Source organism: Lepidothrix coronata, unplaced genomic scaffold (assembly GCF_001604755.1).
Source record: "Lepidothrix coronata isolate B3197 unplaced genomic scaffold, Lepidothrix_coronata-1.0 Scaffold73, whole genome shotgun sequence".
Classification (NCBI taxonomy): domain Eukaryota; kingdom Metazoa; phylum Chordata; class Aves; order Passeriformes; family Pipridae; genus Lepidothrix; species Lepidothrix coronata.
In genome coordinates this window covers 2255895-2279667 of record NW_016690253.1, presented here as the reverse complement: position 1 = coordinate 2279667, position 23773 = coordinate 2255895, and the positions used below count along the sequence as shown (strand labels likewise).

Genomic DNA, 23773 nt, shown 5'->3' with positions numbered 1-23773 from the left:
TACTGCCACAGGTCCTACAACCCACCCATGACAAATCAGGCCCACGGCTGCTGCTTTTACCTCAGCTGGGAAGGGGAAAACAATACCACATATGAGCTGAGGATGGCTCTGGAGCAGGCAGTGTGCACCCACCACACCCCCATTTCCCAGCCTGCCTTCCTCACACCCCAGCTCCTCCACCACAAAGGACACGTGACATAGGGCAGAAGAGTTCCCTGCTGTGCTTTCACACATGGTCCCATCCCTGGTGGCACAGAGGTGTCCATCAACCAGCAGGCATTTGGGGTAGAGCAGGATTCTGGCCAAAAACTAAACTGAGCAGAAAAACCATTAAAAGTTTTTTGCGCTGGCTCCATGCGCTGCTGGTCTGCAGGCAACTCCTCCACAGGTCAAAATGCTTATGGTGATGACTCGGGAGAGCTGTGAGGTCTCCGAGACTGTAAGAAAGGTGCAAACGTGGTGCACTGAACCCACAGAACTGTTAGGACACAGCAGGGCTCTTGGTGACTACTGAAGACAGTGTCACACACACCAAAACCAACCCTCAGCCAAGGCACCCAGGTCCTAGCCTGGCATCTACTCTGCTTTCTGTTCTCCTTGGCAACACTTTAATGCCACAGCCCCAATGTTCAAATAGGCATAAAAAGTGTTAATGCTACTGTGGGAATGCATGGTCCCCTGTCCTATGTGAAGTTTTGCACACTTCGATCCAATCAACAACTGCAAACCCTCAGCACTTGGTTTCTCCAACAGCACCTACCATTATGTGCTTGCAGGAAGCCCTAAAGAAGTATCCAAGGAACAGATGAGGGGCAGACAGTTCCCCTAAGGATCTCCTCCTCATCCCCCATTTTTGGAGATTGGCTTAAATCTTGAAGCAGCAGCCTTAAGACCCCTCGAGAGTTATTTGCATTAACTGTTATAAAGAATACTATTGAAAAATAAGAGTGTTATCAGATATTATTGAGTATCCAAGGCTTTGAATGCAAGCTTTTTAGCTGTACATATACTGTGCAATTTCATGAACCAGACTTTACCCTCAGCAGTTTTAGAATATCCCTGACTTGCTCTCCCTGTGTCTAACCAGGCCAGTGGAATCCATGTTCTACATTCCCTTATTTCCCTCTGATCTCCTTACCTGCCTCCACAGCAACATGACTGAAGCTCTGAACTGGTCTCCTCTTCTGCAAGACCTCTCCTGAGCTGTGGTGCACAAAGCACCCACAGGGCAGAGGGAACAGCACATTTTCCAACTTTATCCCAGCTGCAAGAAGGAAGACCTGCTGCAATGACATGCTGTTTTGATTCAAGGGCTTCAGCACATTCCTCATAAGCTGCTTCACTGGCTCAGACTGTATCTCCATTACTACTTGTCTTATGTCAAGGAAGGACCCCTCTGACATTCCCAGGTGAAGCCTTCTCCTGCCCAAGAGGTCTCTGAGCAGTCCCAGGGAATGACCCGCTCCTGGCTTACACTCTGACATTCATATCCCCTTTAATGGTCAGCTCTGAGCCATTATCTTCCAATACAGAAAAAAAAGCTCCACAGCTGTAGTAAACTTCCTTTTTTGATGGAGGATTTGGAGTATGTAAGCAAAGATAAAAGCTCACTCACATGCTTATCTGTCCTAATTACGTGTCAGCATCTACTTGTGAATTGGGTGGCTGAAAGAAGAGAGTAGCAGCAAATCCATCTCTCTGTTCCCAGAGATAACAGGTAGAGCTGCTGACACGCAAAGATATCTGAATGTGGCTGTATAAAATGGAGTCACCTTCTGCACTCAGGTCTAGAAAGGCAAGGAATGAAGGGGTTAAAACTCCCCAGGGCCAGTTTTAGGGCTTGGCACCCCACGGATCCCACACACTGCCAGTAAGTTGTAGCAAGGGGCTCTACACACTGCAGAGCAGAGTAGAGCCTTCGTGGGCTGTCACATTGCAGCCTTCCACCTCTGGCCACCTAAGGGGCATTTCACTGAGGGGTTGCCCTAAGAGGTGAGAAGGGCAGTGGAAAGAAGACAATGTCAAGGAAAAAAGCTGGTCCTTGCCAGGGAAACAGAACAAACTGGATGAGACACAGAGCAGAGGATTACAGGTTTTTATTTTTCAAACATTCCCCCCTAGTCTAGCACATTCTACAGTCTTGCTAGCACAGATGGTAACAAAGAGCCTGTAATGGTTCAGAAGTTACACTGCTACAGAGAGCAAACAAAAGCAGAGGTTTATTTTCTAAAAAAAATTTATTGTGAGAAATGGGTGAAAGAGTGCAGAGGGGATGGGGTGGAAACTATGTCAGCTAGTGGTGCCTGCCCTGTGTGCAGCAGACATCTGTGCTAGCAATGCAGAAACCCTTCCTGGGGTCGCACCAGGTGAAGACTCCACTGTGCTGGAAGCATCATTTCACAGAACCCCCCCATTGCCCTATGAAGAAGGCTCCTTTCAGGACAGGTAACCTATCTTCTATGTAGCCAAACCTCTCAAGACACCTTGGGGAGCCCCACACCACCAGCTGTGGACATCCTGTTCTACCACGTGCTGTAACACTGCCTTAGCCAGAGGACCAGAAATGCAACAGCACCAGCTCTTTCACCTTCAGCTTCTGCTGCCTCTTCTCCCTGCTTTACACCACAGCATTAGCTGTGATTTTGACCGACCAGAGATTGTTTTCCATCAGCTGCAGACATGTCAGGGTGCAGGGAAAGACAGAAAGGCTGGTGAAGAGAGGAGATCCCTTTCCTGAAGGCCGAGCGCTGTGGTGATGGGTTACCACACACTACCAAGCTTTCACATGGACAGATATTTCAGGCTTCAGAAGTCACCTCTTGCTTGCTTTTCCCCACATTAATTAGAACATGTTTTTCATTAGACATGCAACTGAGGCAAACCCTGTTCATGCTCATGTCCCAGAGTTGATTGATTTGGGTGGTTTTTTTTTTATAATGGGTCCAAGTTTTCACATTTTGGTGACACTCCAGGACACCACTTCCAAGGCACTCCTACCCATGGCACCAGACACAGGTTCCTCAATCCTGGAGCAAGGCTAGCCCTGAAGCATTTGAGTGTGGCTATAAATAAGCAACTAAGTAAGAAAATTAACAAATTATGATCTACATAAAAGCTTTCTAGGCATTTCCTTTGGAAAAGCTGATTAGTGCTACTTTGCTTCTATTATGACTCTTGTTTATGAATACACCCAGGCTCTGGAATGCTTCATTCCTTTCACCAGGATGACTCGACTGCTTCTTTTTAAAGCAGCACAGGGTAAGGATGACATGTTTTTAGACATATCAACAAGGAAAATTAAGGGCTCCAAGAAGCTTTCAATATTCCAAGCTCTCACATGAAGCTGGGAGCATAGTAAAATATCCTTAAATTATAAAGAAAGCTCAAGCAATTTGCTAAACCCAGGTGTAAATAAAAGCAATAAGTCTGCCTCCTAAGCTCCATGGGTTTAGTTACCCAAATCCTTCGTGGCCCTGAGCTGCATGGTGGCTTCACACTGTGAAAGATGGCATTTGATGCTCTGAAAATGGAGAAACTTGTTACCTGAGCTCAGTGGGGACAAGGAACACAGCACAAAGTAAGGCTTCATGCCAAGGGTTCCCTGCCCACTCTGCTCAGGTACTTCGGCAGAAGCATCACTCCCATGTCATTGGCCCCTTCCCGATCCACCCAGCTCACAGCTGCTCTCAAAATCCCAGTCCAATCCTTCCTTAGAGCAAAAACTAACCCCCCAGCGTGGTGCCTGCAGTGCTAATGCAGAATGAAGAGCCACCAAGACATTATCCCGCCTCCAGCAGCAGCCAGTAGCAAACACTTTTGAGCAAGAATACGAAAAAAAAGGGACAAATATTGGGCAACCCCCTGCCAGGTACAGCCTTTCAGCAAGCAGCAGTTTAGGAACTTTAAAGTCTCCTGTGTCCTATGAGGAAATACCCCAGGCTAGAAAAGCTCGAGGTTTATGAAAATGAACTTAGTTAAGAAGTGTTTGTAGAACTCCTGAATTCTCTTCTTCCCTGCCCTCTGTGCCCACAATACAAGCTATCCTGCTAAAAACATAAAAGAGAAGGTAAGTTGCCTGCTTGACCCTGCAACATTACATTCATTTTTTACTGAGCACTCCATGAGTCTTCTGAACACAAATCTCAGCACTAGTGCACTCTCAGGCTTCTTCAACCACTGACAGCTCCTGCTGTGTTGAGGAGATAGAAAGCACCTGCATGGACTTTCTGCAAGGCAGAAACATCACTGTCAGCACCCTGGTACAGCAGGACTCCAGCCAGAGGTGCTCCTGTCTCCAGTGCTGTCCCCAGGGACAGGTGATTTTCCAGAAGTCTGGCTTGGGAGTATTGGAAAAAAATAAGATAGTGCTCTATTCCTTAATCAAAGTACAGGATCTCTTGTTAACTCACACTGTAGGGCACCAACCACAAGAAGCCTTGGTCTTGCACCTCCTTCAGCTGGAACAGGTCGAGGATGTGTAATAGCTGGGATCATGTCAGATCTCCCTGGGGTGCTACCTGAGTGCTGAGGGCCAGGCTCTCTGCAGAGAGAGACCAGGCCAGCTCCTGGTGCTGTCACAGTCAAGGGACACTACGGAACAGCCTGCACATGGCCCTTCTTGCCCACAGACTGAGCCAGCCAGAAAGGGCTCACCATGGATTTGCAGGTCTGAAGCACTGGCTACTAATTTTGTCCTTCCTATCATTTTGGGTTCCATTTTCATGGGAATGAGCCAGAGTTTCACATTTAACATGACCACACACAGCAGTGTCCTGTCCTTTGATACATGGCTGTGAAGCATGAGCAGCTATTCCACTTGCTCTGTAGCTCATGGGATCAACTTTCCCCCAGGACCCAAGCTGACAAGGCAGCATATTAATGTGCCAAGTGACATAAATCCTTCCAGCTCTATTAGCTGCAGCTCAGAATGGCTGATTCTTATGTGTGGCACATGCCATCAGGTGTTTGTGGAAAGGGTTTCTATCCATTTGTGTAATGAACTAACTCCAGTGAGAATGTGCATCCACCACTCAAGTCTGCAAGACCTGGAATCCCAGCTTAGGAACTGCCTTTTTGTTTGTTTGTTACAACGAGGTGTGGCCAGACATGTAGATTGTGGGTAAATTTGAAACATCACTGGGAGGTCTGCCATGGAGGAAGCCTTCAAAGCAAAGGTTATCAAACTATTCAAAGGCTCTGACGGCAGAGCATGCTGAAGATAGGACTTCTGAAGACTCCTTGCTGCAGGTAACCAGGCAACCACTCCTATTCCTATCTCCACTCAAATGAAAATGAAGCCCATGAAAACAGAGCAGACAAGCTGGTAAAACAGTATGGGCTCACTGCACTGCACGATACAAACTTTCTGAACTGAAGCCACCTTCAGAAAGGACTAGAGAGTCTTTCTGCCAGGCTAGGCCTACCAGAACATCATGAAAGCACCATGTTTCCCACAGATCCTGCCACTGCAAACACCAAAGTAGTGACAGGAAAATGTCAGCTAATGCTCTGAACTAATCTTTTGACCTCCAACTTCTGTTCTGCAAGAATACAGAGCCAAGATCCCAGGCACACCCCTGAGGGTGAGCCTACAGGCTTCAAGCTCCCCAGCAGTAGCAGAAACTTCAGCAAGAAAACAAAAACCCTCAGAAACCAACAAGTGAGCTACCAAATACAACTGATCACACCCCTTCCAGAAGGGCTATACAGAGTATCAGCAGATCTAGCATGATCCAGTCCACACCATCTCCTTAGCAGACTAGGGAATCTGTGCTATGTATCAGCTGCAGGTCAGCTACTTAAGGGATTAGCTGAGAACGAGCTGTTAATGATTAGCATTCCCTCACTTCTGCCCTTGGCTTGGCAGGAGTGCCCAGCGAGGCAAACACTGAGCAGCTGTGGCTGAATGCCATGCCAGGCACCTTCCCTCCGCCTGTTCTGGGGAGAGCAGCCATTCCCCAGTCACACTGCAGTGCCCTTCCCACCTTTCCAACAACATTTTCAGCTTCTTGGCCCAAAATGCCTTAGGCCTGCCCCCTCCCATACTGTAGTGTTATCTGGTATCAAGGGGACAGGTGCAGCAAATGTGTTTTGTTTCTTTTTATCCAATAATCTCATTTTTCAATTAAAATATATAATATATATTCAAAAAGGTTTAGAAAAGCTTCTATGTAATTTGCACCTACTTTTACATATAGATTACAATAATGTACAACTCTTCCCCAAGGTGGTTTGAAACCACGGGGACCTGCCAATTCTTTTCCCTCAATCATTTACATCATCAAACATCAAATGTGTTTGTTCCTAATACAGCCCTGAAAAAGAAGTCTGTCTCTGTTGCCTTCTCAGACGGAGAGATGCATAATAGGGACACACATTACATTGGCTTCATATTCGCTGTAGAAAGTTCCCAGATTAGTAAAAAAATATTTCATCTATAGAAAATGCCCTTCTGAAAAGCAACCAGGGCTCTGTTAAGGCCACACCCAGGCTTTCCATTTCGCTGCTGTAGCAAGACAGATCAAAAAACAAACCCAAAATGATGTTTTTATGTCCCAGAAACAGCTACTAGCACCTGTGCTTATTTTACAGCAGCCTGGTGTATCAGGAAAGTGCTGAGAACAGCATAGGGACTTCTCAAAACATGCTTCTGATTCAATGGGGCTCAGTTGGCACAGTGAAAAACTCAGTGTCCTCCTGTTCCACCCAGGTGGACAACAGGAAGCCTTCTATCCAACAACCACCCCTCCCTGCAGAACAACGATGGATGCTCCCGTGATGGGCACACTGAAGCCAACCCCTGAAACAGCACACCCTTTTCCCACAGGGCTTCCACCAACAAGCTCCCTCTGATTTCCCTGTGAGCCTGTGGGATACCAAGTGCACATCTGGTGGCTTAATCAAGAAGTCCAACTACTTTGCCCCATGGGCAAGCCAAGCGAGAGCAGAGCCAGCCCTTCACCAGTCCGAGGCACTGGGAGACTTTCTGCCATAGCAGAGAGAGGACAGCCAGTGAGGGATTCCTCCAGCAAACCCAACTCATCACACAGGAAAACACTATTGCCTGGCACAGTCTTCTGGCCGAGGTTTTTACCAGGGCTCCTCTTTGGACATGGGCTTCTCCAGATGGTCCAAGGCAGGGTCAGGTTTGTAGGAAGAGCCATGGCACATAACAGGATTATTATTTTTAAACTCTTCCTGTTGCAGCCAGATGCAGGTTGCCCCTTCTTCCCGGATGGGCAGCCCCTTCTGCCCAAGGCATGATGTGCAGGGAAACTGAATCCAACGTGCTCCATTCTCTTCTCTGCTGGGGTGGGAAGTGAAGTCAGAACCCAATGTTCAAAACCTGAAGGACACTAGGAAGAAGAAAAATACAGTGACCGGTTAGATCTCGGCTTCAGTGAGAATCCTAGATGCACAGATAAGGAGTTAATTACTACCAATCTGCCCCTACAGAACAAACAAGAGACCCTGATCAACAGAGAGTCAAGTGGAGGATCCAACTGCTCAGCTCCAAGCTTCAGAGTGTGACTGAGACAAGGATAAAACCAAATCACAAAGGTAAAAGTAAGCACTCCTCCTGTAAGGTGACAGCACCAACAAAGCTCTGCAAGATAAGGAAGCTTAAAGAAGGATCTGGGTAACACCAGAGGCATTGCAGGGAAGAAGCAAGGAAGAGTAAAATTACTCTTCACCTTAAACACAAATATCAATTGGTAGGGAAAAGATTAAAAAAGAGATTTTTAGAGATCACACACTAAAACTGTTTATGCTCACCCATTTAAAGAAATCCTGTATCTACCTGCAAGTAATTAAACATTTTTAGATATCTCAATCCCCCAAAAGTCTAAAGATTCCTTCTGAGGTCTTCTGTCTCACCTCAATAAAACTGTCACAACTCATTCAAACAAGCCTTGGAATATGTCTAAGCAGACTTAAGACACTGACATAAAACCTCCACAGTAGGTCTGTGATCCACTTTGGAAGGCAGAATAGCGAGATAAATGTAGGGCAACCCCTCAGCTGGATTCAGTGACAGTGAGCATGAAAAACTTGTAAAAAGGGAAAAAAACTACAAGAGGGAATCAGCCCTGATCAAGAAAAGACAGTAACTCAGAAGCCAGAGCAACAGCTACTTTAGGAAATTACAAGGTGATGAGGGTTTTATTGATTTAATAATGTGCTGGCTGATAAAAATCCAGTGTGTGGACCAAAGGGAATTAGATAGAGCACAGCAAGAAAAGCCCAAAGTCCCTGAGCTGCTCAGAGACATTTGGGGTGGCCACCCACACTTCTCATGACTGGAATGGAGGGCACTTACATCAAGTGCTGAAGGCATGAGTGGTTGCCAGTGACTGAGCACCTGCATGCCATGGTCTAATTCCAGCTGTAGCTACTCTTTTCCTGTGACCTTGCTCACTAAGGCTCCCATAAGTCACTCTGGCTTTGCACATCTAGTCCCTTAACCAGTGAATGACAGGTTTACAACTGAGCTGCAGCTACCAGACAACAGAAATTCATATTTTCCTACTCAAGCAAAGTGTTCACGTGCTGACTTTCTCCCTCTGCAGCAAACAGCTCGGTCTGTGGGTGTTGCATTGCTGCTGGGCAGAGGCAAAGTTTCAATGTTTGATCTCTAATCTCCAAGTACAGAGACACAGGCAGAGTTCAAAGATACTCCTGGAGAAGCTGTGGACAAGCTCTTTTGGCATTTAACTTGCGAGAAGGTGATAAAGTCATGGTAGCTTTGAGCACCAAGGGTAACACCAACTAGTTCATGTCCTCCCCAGTGCTGCAGAGAGACTAAGCATTTATTCCTAAAGATTTTCCCTTGCCTACAAAGAGAAGCATTTCCCCAGTTCAGTTTCATTCCAGCTGTTGAAATCAGTGTGACCACTGTCATTTACTGATGAACAGTTTTCACTCAGCATTATACCCAAAAATGACCCAAAAGGCAACAAGTTAAGCCCACAGGAACTACTCAGGACAACTTCAGGTTAGTGATCACGTAGAGTACCTTTTGCCAATGTGAATTTAACATGGAAAAAACACATTTATAGTAAGGATACAAAAGGAAAAAAGCCTGTCACACTAGAGCAATATATAGTGGCAGTCATGCTTTCCCTGAACAGTGATTTCCAAACAGGGACCCTAAGAACTCACTGCAGTAAGGGAGAAATGACAGAGTCTTGACCTCCTCACATACACTGATGTCTGCAGCTCCAAAACTTGGTTTTGGAACTCGTTAATTTGAGAAAACATTCTGCCTTCTTTTTCCAGGAACACTCTTATTTCTCTCCACATGTGCCTGTTCCCCCTTTGTTAGAAGCCTGATCCACCCCTCTGTCTTTTTTGCAGCATTCTGCACAATCCTTGCCCTCCTTTGGGGAAGAAGCTCCCCTTCATCCCACTCCATGGATTCCAGCACACAGGCAAAATGGAAAAGCTTTGCAAAGCTCAGAAAAGGGAAACATAATCTAAGGAGAGAATAAAAGGCTTGAAGCAGGGTGTCACCTCTCCTCCCGGTGCTGTGAGCAGAGCACCGAGGGGCACGTGGGAGCTACGCTCTCTGCTCAAACACAATAGTGCTTCAGAACCTGTTCCAGATCTCACTCCTTTAGTGAGCACATGTCCAGCATATTTCCCAGAAAGTATCACTTCAATTTCACGTGTAGAACAAAGCAAATCTGGGGGTTTAAACATCTCATAGCTCCTCTGTTTTGATTAAGCAATTCACACAGAGTAATAATGTGGAACAAGAACATCACCATGTTGTTATGAGCTTGTGTTCTCCCTCTAAAGCATTTGATTATATCCACGTCTTCAACAGTTCTAGAACCTATCCTTTGATAAGTTGTCCCTCAGCTTCTCTGCTTTACACTCCTAAAAAAATAATCTACACCTGGTATTCATTCTGTAGGGAGAGGTCTTGTGTACCCAGCCCAGGAGTGCAGGACAGCTTATATGTGTTTTAAAAACACTCTTGTGAAAAACATTTTGTCCCTGAAAAGTCAATGTATTCCCCAAGTATAATGGCCTGCCCTAGCATGGCATAAAACCAAACAAAACACTGAACCCTACCAAACAAACAAAAAACCCCCACAACACAAAAGCTCAGAACAATATCCAGGGGAAACACTTCAAAAGGCCACAGCCTCTGTCAATAACTTGCAAACAGTCCTAACAGAGATGAAGGACAGTGTTAGGGGTTGAATTTACAACACTAACAAATACCGCATCTGCCTCCTAGAAAGGAAATATTCTTGGCAAGGCTTCCACTTTCCAACCAATACCCAGCCTATGGTCCAGTCTGTCCATTTTCTGTTAGCTAACCAAGATCCAAGGGTGAAGTATGCCTTCACCTCCAGTTTCCTAATTCTTCTATTGCCCCTGTGGTTAAAATGCTTCAAATCAGGGTGTCATACCCTCAGAAAATAATGTATCTTTAACTCTGGTTCTCATACACACTATTTGCAAAACTGACTCTATTTGTGCAAATATGACAAATTGCTGAAGAGGCTGCTTTGCTGTGCATGGGACAGCACTAACACATCCCTCCATCCATCTCCATCCACACCAGAGACTCCTGTTTCCCATTCCAATAATGGGTACACAAGCCATTCAGCAGGTAATGCTGCTGAAGCAGCTTACCAGACCTTACAGACACTATCCCAGGTAAGGGAAGGGCAGAAGGTGTGATAACAGAGGGATTGTGTCCTGCTACACACAGAGCAAAGCAGGCAATCACGACACAGACATGCTTTGCTACTGCACATACTAGGAAATTTTGCAAGGATAATAATAACCTGGATAGAAACACAGCTTGTGCTTGGCTCAGTTCAACTATTCTATACATATAGGACCATGTCTTTATTTTTGGAATCAGCACATGCTCCCATGTTAACTGCAGAGCTGTAGGCACTGCCTGGCAGACCGATGTCCTGTGCTGCAGTCATCCTGGGGGACAGGAGACAACAGGAGTTTCATTCAGGTTGCTGTTCTATTTCATAAAGGAGACGATTACCTGGGGAGTTAAATCCACCTACCTTCACACAGCTTTTGCTCCTTTTAAAAGGGAACGTGGCTCTTTACCAAAAGCTTTTTTCTCAAAGAGCACCTCCAGAGAGGTACCTTTAACTGCTGCAGAGTTGGGCACAGGAACCATCCCAGACAGGGCTATAGAGCTGTAGCATTTTACAGAGCTGCACCTACCTTTTTGTGCTCCTGAAGTTAACTTGGTACCCAGGTATGGTTGGAGGCCTGTGAGGTGCTGGGATAGCTAGGAGTAGGCAGAATGGGTTCAAAATTAAAGTCCAGTCCTTCTCCATCCATGAGTTCACTGTTGATTATGTAATCCATATCACATTCAAGGTTCTCCATGTACATGTCAATGTCCAGGTCAGTGGGCAGCCTGTCCTGGTTCAATCCCAAGGGAGCAGGGCTAGCAGATGAAAGAAGCACTGGACTGCCCAGCTGGACTGGCTGGGCAGAAACTGGAGCCTTCAAACTGGTGATGCTGGCAGTGTTTTGAGGAGATGTGACTATGGGAAGCGCTGATGGTAAAACACTGGCACCGACTGGTTCTGCCTGCTGCTCTGCAGGCTTTCCTCGTGGATTGCCTGAGCTCATCTTACTCTGGGCAGCTTGTCCACCCAGAAGCAGAAGAGTTCGGCTGCTCATCCTGTTACCAGTCTGTGGGAGAACTGGATCCACCTGAGTCATCATAACATCCCTCGGAGGCGGAGAGCTGGGTGTCAGGAGAGCTTCCAAGGTCTGAGGGGCAGAGAAATGGCTGACAGAACTTTGCAGTGAAATATCAACAGGGTTAAACAGGGAATTGCCAAAAGTCTGACCAGCTGCATTTGGGCTCTGCAAGGAAAAGCTGGAATCTCTCTGGATCTGACCACTGGAGGCAGATTGCTGGGTAGACAGAACAGATGAGCTGGGAGACATCAAATTTAACCCATCAATGAGCTCAAGCTCCTCGGTCACAGTTGGTGGAACGTTGCTGGATGCACTGGAGTACACCAGAGAAGGAAGAAGCTCTTCATCATGGAGGTCATCCTGCTCTGTCAGGATAGGAGAAAGCCTGGCACTGATGGTGCTTGCATTGGAACTGGTTCGAGGCCGGAAGGTGTTCCACACGTCAGAGTCCTCGTTGCTTCTTGAGGACGGGCTCCCAGGCCACTTAGGAAATTGGGAGCCAGGACTGTCAGCAGAGGATTCCGGTGCAGACTGGAGAGGAGGCTTCTTCCTGGATGCTTTACCTCTGACTTTTGCGAGTTTGCTGCTGTTGTCCATGGAGGCAGCTCTTCTTCTTGGTGCTTTTCCACTTTTACCACCCTCAGGATTGAGCATCCACCAGGAGCTCTTCCCTGTGGCTTCATTATGGACTTTAATAAACTTGCTGTGCAGGGACAGGTTATGTCGAATGGAGTTCTAAAAAAAAAAAAACAAATATAAAAACCACAGGTAGTGAGGACCTGACAGTTGACACACCTCCCACCTAGAAATCTCACAAGCACAAACGCATTCAGACAGTATCCAGAGAAGAAAGTTATAACAAAGGCCTACCCATAATAACCTGGTATTTCTGTCTGAACATGCTTGGCAGCACCAGCAAGCAGTGCCATGTCTCACTGCAATGCCAAGGGTGAAACTACCATGACAACTAGCAGCTTTCAACCAGCAAAATACTAACACAAGGGATCTTTAAAGGCCATACAGAATCTGCAAAAAGTAAGCACATCACAGAGCAAGTAAGCAAATTCTCAAATACAGCTTGCAATTTCAACATGAGCCTAATTGAATTTGAGCTAATGCTGCTCCCACCCTTATGACAGCCCCTTTACCCAGCATAAGCCTGGCTGAAGTTTTTAATGTTTATGTGGCCAGTTTTTAGTCAGATTCAAGCCCAGCACAGCAGTGAATCAAACAGACTGGGTGAAGAGAAATGGCAAAACACTTCTACTTCAGTAGACCCATTACCATCTCCACCCCAAAACCAGAGAAACAAGAGTGGAACTTTGAGGAACAAGTGCCCTAGTAATCCTGGAGCCTGGCAGCCTCCCTCTGCAGGGAGGCAGTGCACTTCCCTCGGTGTGTGTTTCTGACAGGGTGAGATGTTCAGTGGATACTGCACTCCCACACAGTACATGCCAGTTTTAGCCTCTCCCATCTTTCCACTTGGCAAGACACACATTCCTTGCCTCTCCCAGCTCCTTTCTTCTGGTTTAGCTGAAAACTGCAAGCTAACATATCTGTATGCCATCATAAAACTGAATTTTCATCCTACAACTGATAAAACTCCCCAGCAACAGTTTCATTGGCTCAACAGATCCTCCATAAACTCCCCCCGAGGCCTGTGTCGTGCATTTGTTTGATATCTGCACCAAATCTGTTCAGATGGTCAAATTACAGATCATTAAAAGGTGCTGCACTGGTAGCACAACAGTGATCAAAGAGCTCCAAGAGCAACATCTTTTTCTTATAAACTAAAAGATACATAACAGCCTTCAGCTTTCATGCATACTCCCTTAATTCTGAACAAATTAACTGTGCTTTTATCATCCTTTTCCACCAACTCTCAACACAGTTCTTTCCTGTCTGCTGCTTTCCCTCTCCCCACCCTTTTCCTCTCGGAAAAGTCCTCACTATGCTAATTTTGGCTACCTCACCATAAGTACTATCCTAGAACAACGCAGATGTAGATAAACAATCCAGGCAAAGTGGAAAGTTTTCATGGAGAGGGAAGGAGATGTGAGAGTCATCCTGGTTTAGCTTCCATTTTAACCTTTGGCTGTTGAGCTTTTGGAGAAGACTGGCTGCTTGTTGCAACCAGTATCAAAGAATACATGTGTTCTTACTTGGAGAGTGACTGCAGAGCCAGGGCCTGATGGAACATATGTCAGTCAATGCTCTTACACAGTTTTATTATTTTGCCATCTTCTCTAAATACAGCTTTCCTTCCCTTCAAGCCTTGAAAGAAGTAATTCACGCTGGTATCCCATCTCCAGGAAGGCTGCTGCTTTCATTTCCAAAGGATCCCACCCCCTTTCCCAGATAAATGTGCATAACTTTGAATGCTGCAGCAATAAGAATCAATAGGTTGTCACTAATTCTTCATTTATTCTCCTGAAAGTAACTTGTGAACTCATCACATTGTGTCAGGAATGACCCAAGAGCCTGCACACACAGGACACATTTGAAGTCTCATAACCACCTGGTTTTCAGTTGGAACTTTAAATCAACAGGTTCAGGACTTTAAATTTTCACAACTGACTTCTGTTTTCTTCTCATGCATGTCTATAGCCAGGCTTTTAACTGCTGTGTCAGCAGAAGCACACTGCACTGGTGCAACCAACTCGGTAACACAAACCTCAAGAAACTTAGCACCACTTTGGGTATCATAAGGGACAGTTTTAGTAACTCATTTCCTGGGGGGTTTTGGCTGAAAAGCAGCTTGAAATAAGACATACTGGAATAAGCCTAGGATTAACATGAACAAAGAAATGTGAAACACAGTACCCTTTATGAAACAGTCTCAGTGCTTTTACATGTTACTGCTAAACTGCCATAATGGCTCGGAGCTGTACAAAAAGATAATTGCTCTACTACTCCTTCCTTCCTCATCTTCAAACTCTCCTCCTTCCATAACACAAGCATCTGTGACCCTGTGAGCTAGTTCAGAGAGCAAACCCAACCGAAAAGCAGCCCTATCCTTCCTTGACAACTACTTTTCCTGCTTGTTTCATCTCTGCCTGTTTTTTGAACTTCCTCACTGTGGGGTTCAAGCACAGAAAACTAAGGAAGGGAACAGAATGTGTGGTTGGAGGCAGAGTAAACTGCAGACTCGAGCCCAGAGTGTCCCAAAACACAACAGAATCAACTCACCTACCAGCCTGGGTGCTGTGAGACAGCACAATCATTCCTGCTGAATGATTTAATACACCTCCCATATGGAGGGCACCCTTTAAATCTTATTGAGAAAGCCAGGGGCAAATCAATTATGCTAAAATAATCACAGAACAGCAAGTCAAACCTGACAGGAGAGGAAATGACAGAGATCAGTCACCCAGGCAACCCTGGCATATTTCCTTTCTTGATATTAAGCAACTCAAACCAGAGACATACAGATGGCACGAACTTTTTGATGCTCAACTTCAGCAGTGTGGGAGGATCCCAGCTGGTCTGAGCACCTGCAAAACACACAAAGCCTTCACTCTGCAACTCTTTGATCATAAGGAAGCATGACCTGAAGAGGCACAAGCAGGAATCCTTCAAATCCTAAGGAACCTCTTCGACCACTACTTGGGGGGGGGTTATTGCTATTTATTCAGGTATCTTACAGTGGCACTTATGGCTGTATGTTAAAGTGTTGCCATGAAAAAAATGCCAGCCTGTGTCTCTAAATGCATTACAGATCAAAGATGATTCCTGTAAATGACATTCAGACAAAACCAGTCTGAAATTAAGGACAGACAGTATGCAAAAAAACCAAAGTTTGGCTAGAGATATTTATTGTACCCTGTAGGGTGGACCTGGTGAATGGTCCACCCTACAGGGTACAATAAATATAACCCCTGTGTGTACAAACTAGGATACATGGACCAGGCACAGAAGTGTGCCTAGCAGCATACACAAACTCTTCTCTAAATCTCAGTTACCACAACATTGAATTTTCTTGATAAAAACTCCTAGTTGCATTTAAAGGACAGGAAGACTTCTCAGCATCATACCAGGCCTGCCCCCACACCATCATGTGGATTCTGAACAGCACTGAACAGGACAGAGAATTAGCCACAGGAGCTGGTAGCACAAGCAAGCAACTCTCCTGCCCAGTCGGCCTTCTGGACAACTGCCATGGACACCAAGATACCACGGAAAATGCTCAGGGGAAGTGACTAGAGAAGACTGAAGGCCAGTGACAGCCTTTCCAGGGGACTACACAGCTTAGTAGGTGAGGATGATGTTATCTACCATAAAACTGAAGTTTTACTCAGAGTGGGTCAGAACATTCAGGATGGTTTGCTCAGACTTTAAGGTTCCTCACACTAAAGATGTCACCCTCCTGTGACATACTTTGTCACACTGATGTGGCAGGAGCAGAAGGAGGCTCCTGTGCCCTGCCTGGCAGAGCAATGCAATGCCTGTGCTACCAGAGCACTCGGGGCCAAGCACAAGCTATGCTGAGAAAGACACAAGACAGAATAGTTATCCTTCCAGGAGACACAGTGGCTTCCATCCTTTCCTGGCCATTCTCCCAGGAGCAGTCAAGTTTATCCTACAAACCACAGAGGCACCAGATTTCTTAGCAAAAAGTCTCCCTCAGGAATGAGTGATAGAAATAATTTAAAAAAAAAAAAAAAAAAAAAAAAAGGAAAGATATGCACTCATTGCAGCCGCCTGTAATAAACTCTCACTGCCTTGGAGGCACACAAAGAACATGGTCTCATCCCAGAGCAGGGCCATGTTCCACAGCCAGGCCTGTAATTGTGCTGAATTATCCTTTGCCACGGCATTCTTGGGAGGCTGTGAGGGGAGGACGCTCCGCCGGCTGTATTTGTCAGTGCCTGTCTCAGCACTCACCCGGCCACTTGGCTCCAAGGGCTTCAGGAAAAAGTCTTCCTTGTAGAGATTTTGCACCAGCAAGTAAACAACTCCTCCAGAGCCAGGGAGTCAAAGCACTTCCCAGCAATCCCCTTCCAGAAGGCACACATGAGCACAGACGTCAAGCTCAGCAGACTGGGATCTCTATCTTAGGAAGAACATTTTCCTTTCTGCAATCTTTCAGTGGGAGGCCAGCAGATGATCACAGCTCTCTAAAAACCAAAGACCGAGGCGATTTACAAGTTTACAAGACAGGCAGCCATATACTAAAAAAGCTGTTCAGGATTAGGTAGAGCAGAAGAAACCTGTTGGAACAAGTAATACCAGCAGCCCAGGAGCAGCCATCTCTGAGGACTGCCTGGAAAATTCAGCTGTGCTGCAGGGAATAATCTTTCAGCAAAGCAGCTTTCCAGAACAAGCTGGCAGGGAGCAGGAAAGAGTAGCAACAAAATCTTAAAGTAATTTGACTGGCAGTGCACGAGGCAGATGGATTTTCAATAAAAGACAAGCTCTTCCCTACTTTTGAGGGGGACAGCTACACCCAACAAGGCTTCAAACAAAAAAAGAAACCCAAATCTTGTGCTTCATACTCTTTCAGGGCTTACAAGAAGGCCCTCTTAATGTCAACAGTGCTCCTCAGGTTTCCTTGCTGGACTCCTCAGTACAGCACCTGAACAACCATCATTTGGCCTCTGTTTGTTATCCCCCCACACACACTTTAAGGAATCCCAGCCAGGCTGTCAGCAGCTGGGACAGAAAACATCTCCCTGCTGCCAGGGCTAAGCACATCACTGCCACCACATGAAAGCATCTGGGGCCATGTGAGGTAATGGCAAGAGTCCAGCAGCTCCCACCCACCCCCAGCCCCCTTGGATTCAAACAGCCAGACCCTCCCTGCCCTTTGCAGGGCAGCAACTTCCAAGAAACCAAAACAAACCAAACTTAATAGGAAGCAGCACCTACAACACCATTAAAGAGTAACTGAACTTAAATTAAATACCAGTGATGACAGCAATGACATCACTATTCCCATTCAAGTTAGAACACATCATTCTTCATTTTTCATGTCAGAAGGTTTAGTGTGGAATTGTATCCTTCCAGGCACGTGAACTTAGGAATAAACACTGGGCTTTCTCAGCACAGTCACAGAAACTTGCTTGCTTTCTTCACAGACCGAGGTCAATGGCTCTGTGCAGCAGAGACACCCCCAGACTGAGCCTCCCCTATGCACAAACCTGCACGAGGCTGAAGGTTGGGCAGAATTATACTTTGCTCAGAGCCAAGATGCTGAGCTTAAGTTTTATGTTTCCTTTTGGTTTATGGAAGTGTTCAAGGCTAAGCTAGATGGGGCTTTGTCTATTGGAAGGTGTCCCTCCCCATGGCAGGGGGGTTGGAATGAGATGATCATTAAGGTCCCTTCCAACCAAACCATTCTGTGATTCTGTGATCTTGAAATTATCATTACCAAATGTCAAAGCAAACCCAGTGCTCCCACCAGATGTTCCTATTCAGGTAAAGGGTTTCTTAGTGAAATTAAAGAAAGCTCTACTGATAGTGATTTAGGCTCTTACCTGTTCAAGTTAAGAAGCTAAGGTTCTGACAAATCTGAGCCAAGAAAAGTCTTAAAGGATATGGGGACACTCCAGCAGATATAAGGAAACAACTAATGTGCCTATTTTAGGAAGTGACCATTGCTCATTTCCAGATCTGATTACAGAAAAAAACCCAAAAGCTGCCTGAGTGCTAGTCAACACACCAATAAACAAACTTTTCAACTTTACCAAAACAAGTATTCACATAATTTATGTACATAAAGATAGCCTAGGAGAACCTATCAGCTGTAGTACAGCAGAAACCATACAGAAGATGGACAGGCTTGCTTTTGTCTGTTGGCTATTCTCCTTCATAGAGGAGATTCAGAGGGCCACAGGATGAGCAGCTGCTCCAACCTGACGGAGCTCTGGACATGCTCTGCCTGGAGATCAGATATCCTCAGCTCTGGGAGAGGCTGGGGACCTACAGAGCCAGCACTGTGGCACTGAAAGCCAGCCAAGTGACTCTGTGACTGAGCCCTCAGCCAGGTCTCCTGATCCATCTGGTCACCAGTTACTATCAGCTACGTGCAGTGTGCACGTAACACAAGCCTGGAATGGAAGGAAGGTTTTTCAGAAAAATGCTGCCCACTCCAGTAAATGTTAAGAGCTAGACAAGTTTCCACATAGATGGCACCCTCTATTTCAGACAAACACTTGGTAATTTTTAATTTGTAACACAACTACTTGAGCTGCTGCATAAAGATGCATATGTTGCATGTACATATGTGTATATACATGCACACATTTGAATTCAAGTGAATGGGAAGTACGAGGATGCAGAGGTGTGACTTCAGCCTCCCATAACTAATACAACAGTGCCGAATCATTTGTTCTTCCCTTTGTGTTGCACACACAGGAAACATCTGATTTTTGTTTCAGTGAAGTACTTTTGGGGGGTGAAAAGGTTGGTTTTAAAGTTCATTCTGTTCCTACAAAGGAAAAGGCGAGAGCTTTGGGAGAATACACAGTCTGTTTCACTAAAAAAGACAGGTCCTTAATATTGTTCCTAACTCTGTGCCAAACTTGCTCATACTCGTGGATGTGACAACCAGGGCAAACTGCTTCTGCAGGGTTTATGCACTTCTGCTTTATCCCAAACCCTCAACACCTTCCTCTTCTGAGTAATCTCAAAACCAGAAGGAATTATCCTCTTATCCACAGAGTAGCTTGCAGAGCACCGAGGGGAGGATTACAGAGAAGCCCCACACACACCCCTGCAAGGGCACTTATGCCTTGCAGGCTGGGTAATTCTTAACCTCAGATGAATTACTACAGGGAAAGGACAGGCTGCACACACAGCGAATCTGCCCTTTACAAGGTGCTTGAAGCACTTCAAGAACAGCAAACACCACCTTCCTCGACAACACGGATTCTTCCGGAATTCGTGGCGCTTACACCCTGGCAGTCTGTAACAGCCGTATTTCCCCCCATTGTATAGTGCAGTAGGACAGCTGTAAAGTAATTATGAAGCAACAATGAGCTTATGGGTTTCATATTAACTAAAGCAGATTAAAAGTTTTTAAAGACATATTTCTTTTAATTACTCATTCAAAAAATCTCAATTAGAACTGCGCTGCACACAAATGGGACATATTATCAGTATGGCTCTGCCCAAGCACGACAGAAATGCCAGAACTGTAGAGATGTACCACCACCTTAACAGGCATCAAAATGCTACTTCAGCCTTTAGCAGCAGCTCCACATTAATGTCCTCCATCCAAACTCATTCAGTTCAAAACTGAGAAATCACTAAAGTTAAGACAACTCAAGAAGATTTTCTCTTATTTTACAGATTACAAAAAAAAAAAAAAAAATGCAAGCAGAGCTTCACAGCTCTAAAAATAACAAGGAAGAATAAAACTGAAAAGCCAGACAGGTTCATTCCTCAGCTGAAGAGACATCTTTTGTTTACTCAGTCTTAAATATGCACCTATTAATTTTACTCTAAGTCCACAAAATTCAACTTGAACTGATTTGATTGACTCCATATCTATAAAACTGTAGATGCCTGACCTGCCCTTGTCTAAGGCATCTTGAAGCAAACAGTGAAGTAGTAAAACAAACAAAGCCTCTTGCATATCTATATAAACTGTGTGTTAACACAAAGGAGGACTAGAAGTCAGTTCTGTGGTCACACGTGATGGGGCACACATCCTGCCAAGCTCTGCCAACAGGATTTGGAGAGTGAACAGGGAAGAAAATGGATCAGAGGGAACACACCACAGCTCCCTCTGTCTCTCTTGGGACACATAAGATTAACCACATACCCTCTACAGACCAACTCAAACTTTGACAATATTGGTTAAAAACTAAATCAAGTTTTTTACAAGAATTTCTCCCTGGCATTTCAACAGTTCCAACTGTATTTCTATCATAGTTTTCTGTTTGCTCGTTAAAGTGAAAGGCTTTAAACTGTCCTAATCATAAGACAGGCCAATTCCCACCACAGTTGCTGACATTCTGCCCTCCCTCATCTTTCCTGGCAAGAAACTTCTTTCTTTTTCCCTTCTAAAGCCAGTTAGTCTATTCTAGGCTGAAAAACCACAAACACATTTCACACTGAGAAGTCAATCACAGAACAGCTACAACAGCATCTGAGCAGGGCCCTCGCTCTCATGTCTGCAAGAATTCTCACAGAGAACTTCTGCAATTTAAATCTACCTGTCCATGTCTCAAGAGGGATACATGATTAAAACACAGAATAAAACCAAAGACTGATGGACCTGAATATAACAAAAGAAAAGGCACACTGAATAAAGCCAGAAGTCTACCTATTCCAGCAGCTAGTCCAGCAGGACACTTGACTATATTCCACCTCCACCACAGTATCTGGGGAGCATTTCAGAAGCTGCAGTGAACTGTCAGGCACTACTGCCAAACAGATACAGCCACACTCCTGACAAGAAAATGCACCAGTTCCATGCACTGTCAAAGTGCCACTGCACACAGGAGCAGCAGGACCAGGACAGTACTCTCAGCCTGAGAAGGCAAAACCACCAAAACACATTTAGAGTAAGGAAACGCACCCAAGCACTGTCCCAAATTAGAACTAAATAAGGAGTGTTTAACTTGCACATAGAAGAAAAAGAAAATAACCCATTTTAGTCAAACTATATGCACTCTCCAGGAACTGTCAGCAAGCCAGACAAATGGCACAGGTGAAAAGCTCCGTATGGACCTGTGCCAGTCTAAGCTCTGACAGCTGCATCCCTCTCACCACCTTTCCACCCTCTGGAGCAAACATTTGCACTCAGGCAAACACGTGGTGAACCACTTCGGAGAGCTGAGCCAGCTGAAAGCCATCCTACCAGAAATAGCCTTTTTCTAATTTTCTTTTTTTTTTTTTTTGTTCAAAATTAACTCTCTGTGCTGACTTACTGCTCAGTCATACAAGGAGAGGAACGCGTGGCTGGGGCCACAGAAGCCCCAAGCCACCCTGGCTCAAGCTGCCACAGAACTGCAGCAAGGATGAACCGCTAATACTGCAAACAAGAGTAATTCCAGTCTGGGGGGAGAGCAACAGATCATGCTGTTTAGACTCCAGTCACCATGGCATCCACCTCGGTACATCGGGTAGGGCTGAAAGGTTCTTTTGCAAGCCAGCTCTCACATTTCCCTTTCTCTTTGTTGGAGTTCGTTTGACTAAAGAGAAAGGGAACACTGGAATGGGGACACCTCTGCACCTGCAGAGCACTGAAAAGGCCTTTAGTGTTTTAACAGAACTCAGCACATGCCTATTTCCAGAGCGAGAGGAGAAGGCAATGCTGAGCCTTTGGAGCAGAATATTGCTTTTCCTTTTCCAGACTCTAGCAGAGTTTGCCCACGGCCCCTGCAGGGCTGCGGGACACAGCCCCCTTTTCAAAGGGAGCCTCTCGAACGCCGAGCACGCCTGCCACGACAGTTATTTATACCGAGCTTTAGCACCATCACGTGACGGAGAACTGCGGCCTTGCGATTAAAAAATACCCTTACAACCGATGCTTCACCCTGCACAGAAACTCGGACACAGCCTGCGAGCCGCCCCTCCTGGAAAAGTTCCTACCCGCAACGAGCACAGGGAACAGCCTCTCAAGGTAACACCACAACCACCCCCAGCAGCTGCTGCAGCTGCACAGAGCCGAAGCCTGGGCTGGGTCTGACGACGAGGGTTTGGGCAGGGCTGAGCCGCGGCCGGGCAGCAGCAACAGGTGAGCGTGGGGCGGGCCGGGCCCCGGGGAGGCGCTTCCGCGGCCGCTGCTCGCCCGGCCCGGCCCCGCCACACCGGGCCTGTCCCTCCCGCCCCGGCCCCTCGCACCTTCCAGCCGGCGGAGCTGTTGCTGTCGCCCTTGTCCTTGAAATAGGGCACGGAGCGCACCATCCACTCGTAGATCTGCGCCAGCGTGAGCCGCTTCTCGGGGGCGCTCTCGATGGCCTGGCTGATGAGCTCGGCGTAGGACTGGTTGCCCCAGGCGTTGCGCCGGGAGCCGCCCTTCCGCGCCGCCGCCGCGCCGCCCGCCCGCGCCCCCTCGGCCCGCCCGGGCCCCGCCGCCGCGCCGCCCGCGCCCTCCTCCGCCGCGCCCGCCGCGCCGCCCGCCTCCGCCTCAGGCCGCGGCAGCGGCCAGGTGCAGGAGCGCGGGCGGCTCTGCGGCTCGAAGTCGGGGTCGATGTCCGGCGGCGCCGCGGCCCCGCCCGGCTCCGCCATGGGAGCCGCCCGCGCCGAGCCGGGAGCGCCGGGCCCGCCGCCCCTTTGTGCGCCCCGGGCCCGCCGCCGCCGCGCCGCTCTGTTTACCAGCGAGCAGCGCCGCACCACGCGCCTGCGCGCGCGGGGCTCTCCGGGAGCTGTAGTCCCGCCGAGGCGGTGGCGGGCGGTGGCAGGTGGTGAGGCGGACCACAATACCCAGCGTGCCCCGCGGCGGAGGGCGGGGCGCGCCCCCCGTGTGTGCGCGTGGCAGGCGGCGCGCTGGCGCGACTACAGTTACCAGCAGGCATCGCGGCGGCCGCGCTTACATAACCCACGGGGCCGGGGGGGTCCCGGGGCCCCCGCGATGGCCGTGTGGGGCCTGGCGGGCCCGCAGCGCTCGCCGCTCCTTCGCCCGCCTCAGAGCGCTCCGCGGCACCGCGGGCTGGGCTAGGGGTACCGCTCCCTCCGCCGTCCCGTTACGGACCAGACCCCATTTCCGGGACACGCCCTCGTGCAAGGCCTGACGGGTCCGCGTCCCGGTCTGCCTGTCAGAACCGCCGCAAAGAGTTTCCGGGCCCCGCGCCCCCCGCGCCGAAGAGTGCCCGGGGCCGACTGCACCCCGGACGCTGTATGGTGCAGTTCCTGTGTGCGTTTCCAGACCCCTCGCCCCGGTTCCTATCCCAAGCGCGCAGCGCGGCCCTCAAGGCCTCAGACTGTGCCCCGGCCCGCGGGGACCCGGCGGGGGCGGCCCAGGCGGCAGGACACACGCCGGCAGTGCACCTGCCATGCAGATTCCGGGGCGCCCCGGGCGCGCCCCGCGGGCTGAATACCCGCCGCGCTTATGCAGGCGGCGGCCGCGCGGCGGCGCTGGCAGGGCGGTGGCTGAGGGCGGCCCCGAACCCTGGATAGT

At 47.7% G+C, this 23773-nt stretch overlaps 1 protein-coding gene across 1 annotated transcript; it reads right to left on the bottom strand.

Annotated features, from left to right (window-relative positions):
- Positions 1-2080: 2080 nt before the first annotated feature.
- FOXO4 (forkhead box O4) lies at positions 2081-22673 on the bottom strand. Its single transcript, XM_017819227.1, has 3 exons — positions 22498-22673; positions 11212-12438; positions 2081-7355 (listed from the first exon to the last, which is right to left on the bottom strand). The coding sequence occupies exons 1-2, from the start codon at positions 22558-22560 to the stop codon at positions 11230-11232; spliced, it is 1272 nt and encodes a 423-aa protein (XP_017674716.1). The 5' UTR covers positions 22561-22673; the 3' UTR covers positions 2081-7355; positions 11212-11229.
- Positions 22674-23773: the final 1100 nt, after the last annotated feature.

Bases quoted from the DNA above. Each gene is read 5' to 3' on its own strand.
- FOXO4 (XM_017819227.1), bottom strand. From the start codon at position 22,560: ATGGTGCGCTCCGTGCCCTATTTCAAGGACAAGGGCGACAGCAACAGC. The intron at 12,439-22,497 runs GTGCGAGGGGCC...TTTTTTTTTTAG, and splicing joins ACAGCTCCGCCGGCTGGAAG to AACTCCATTCGACATAACCT.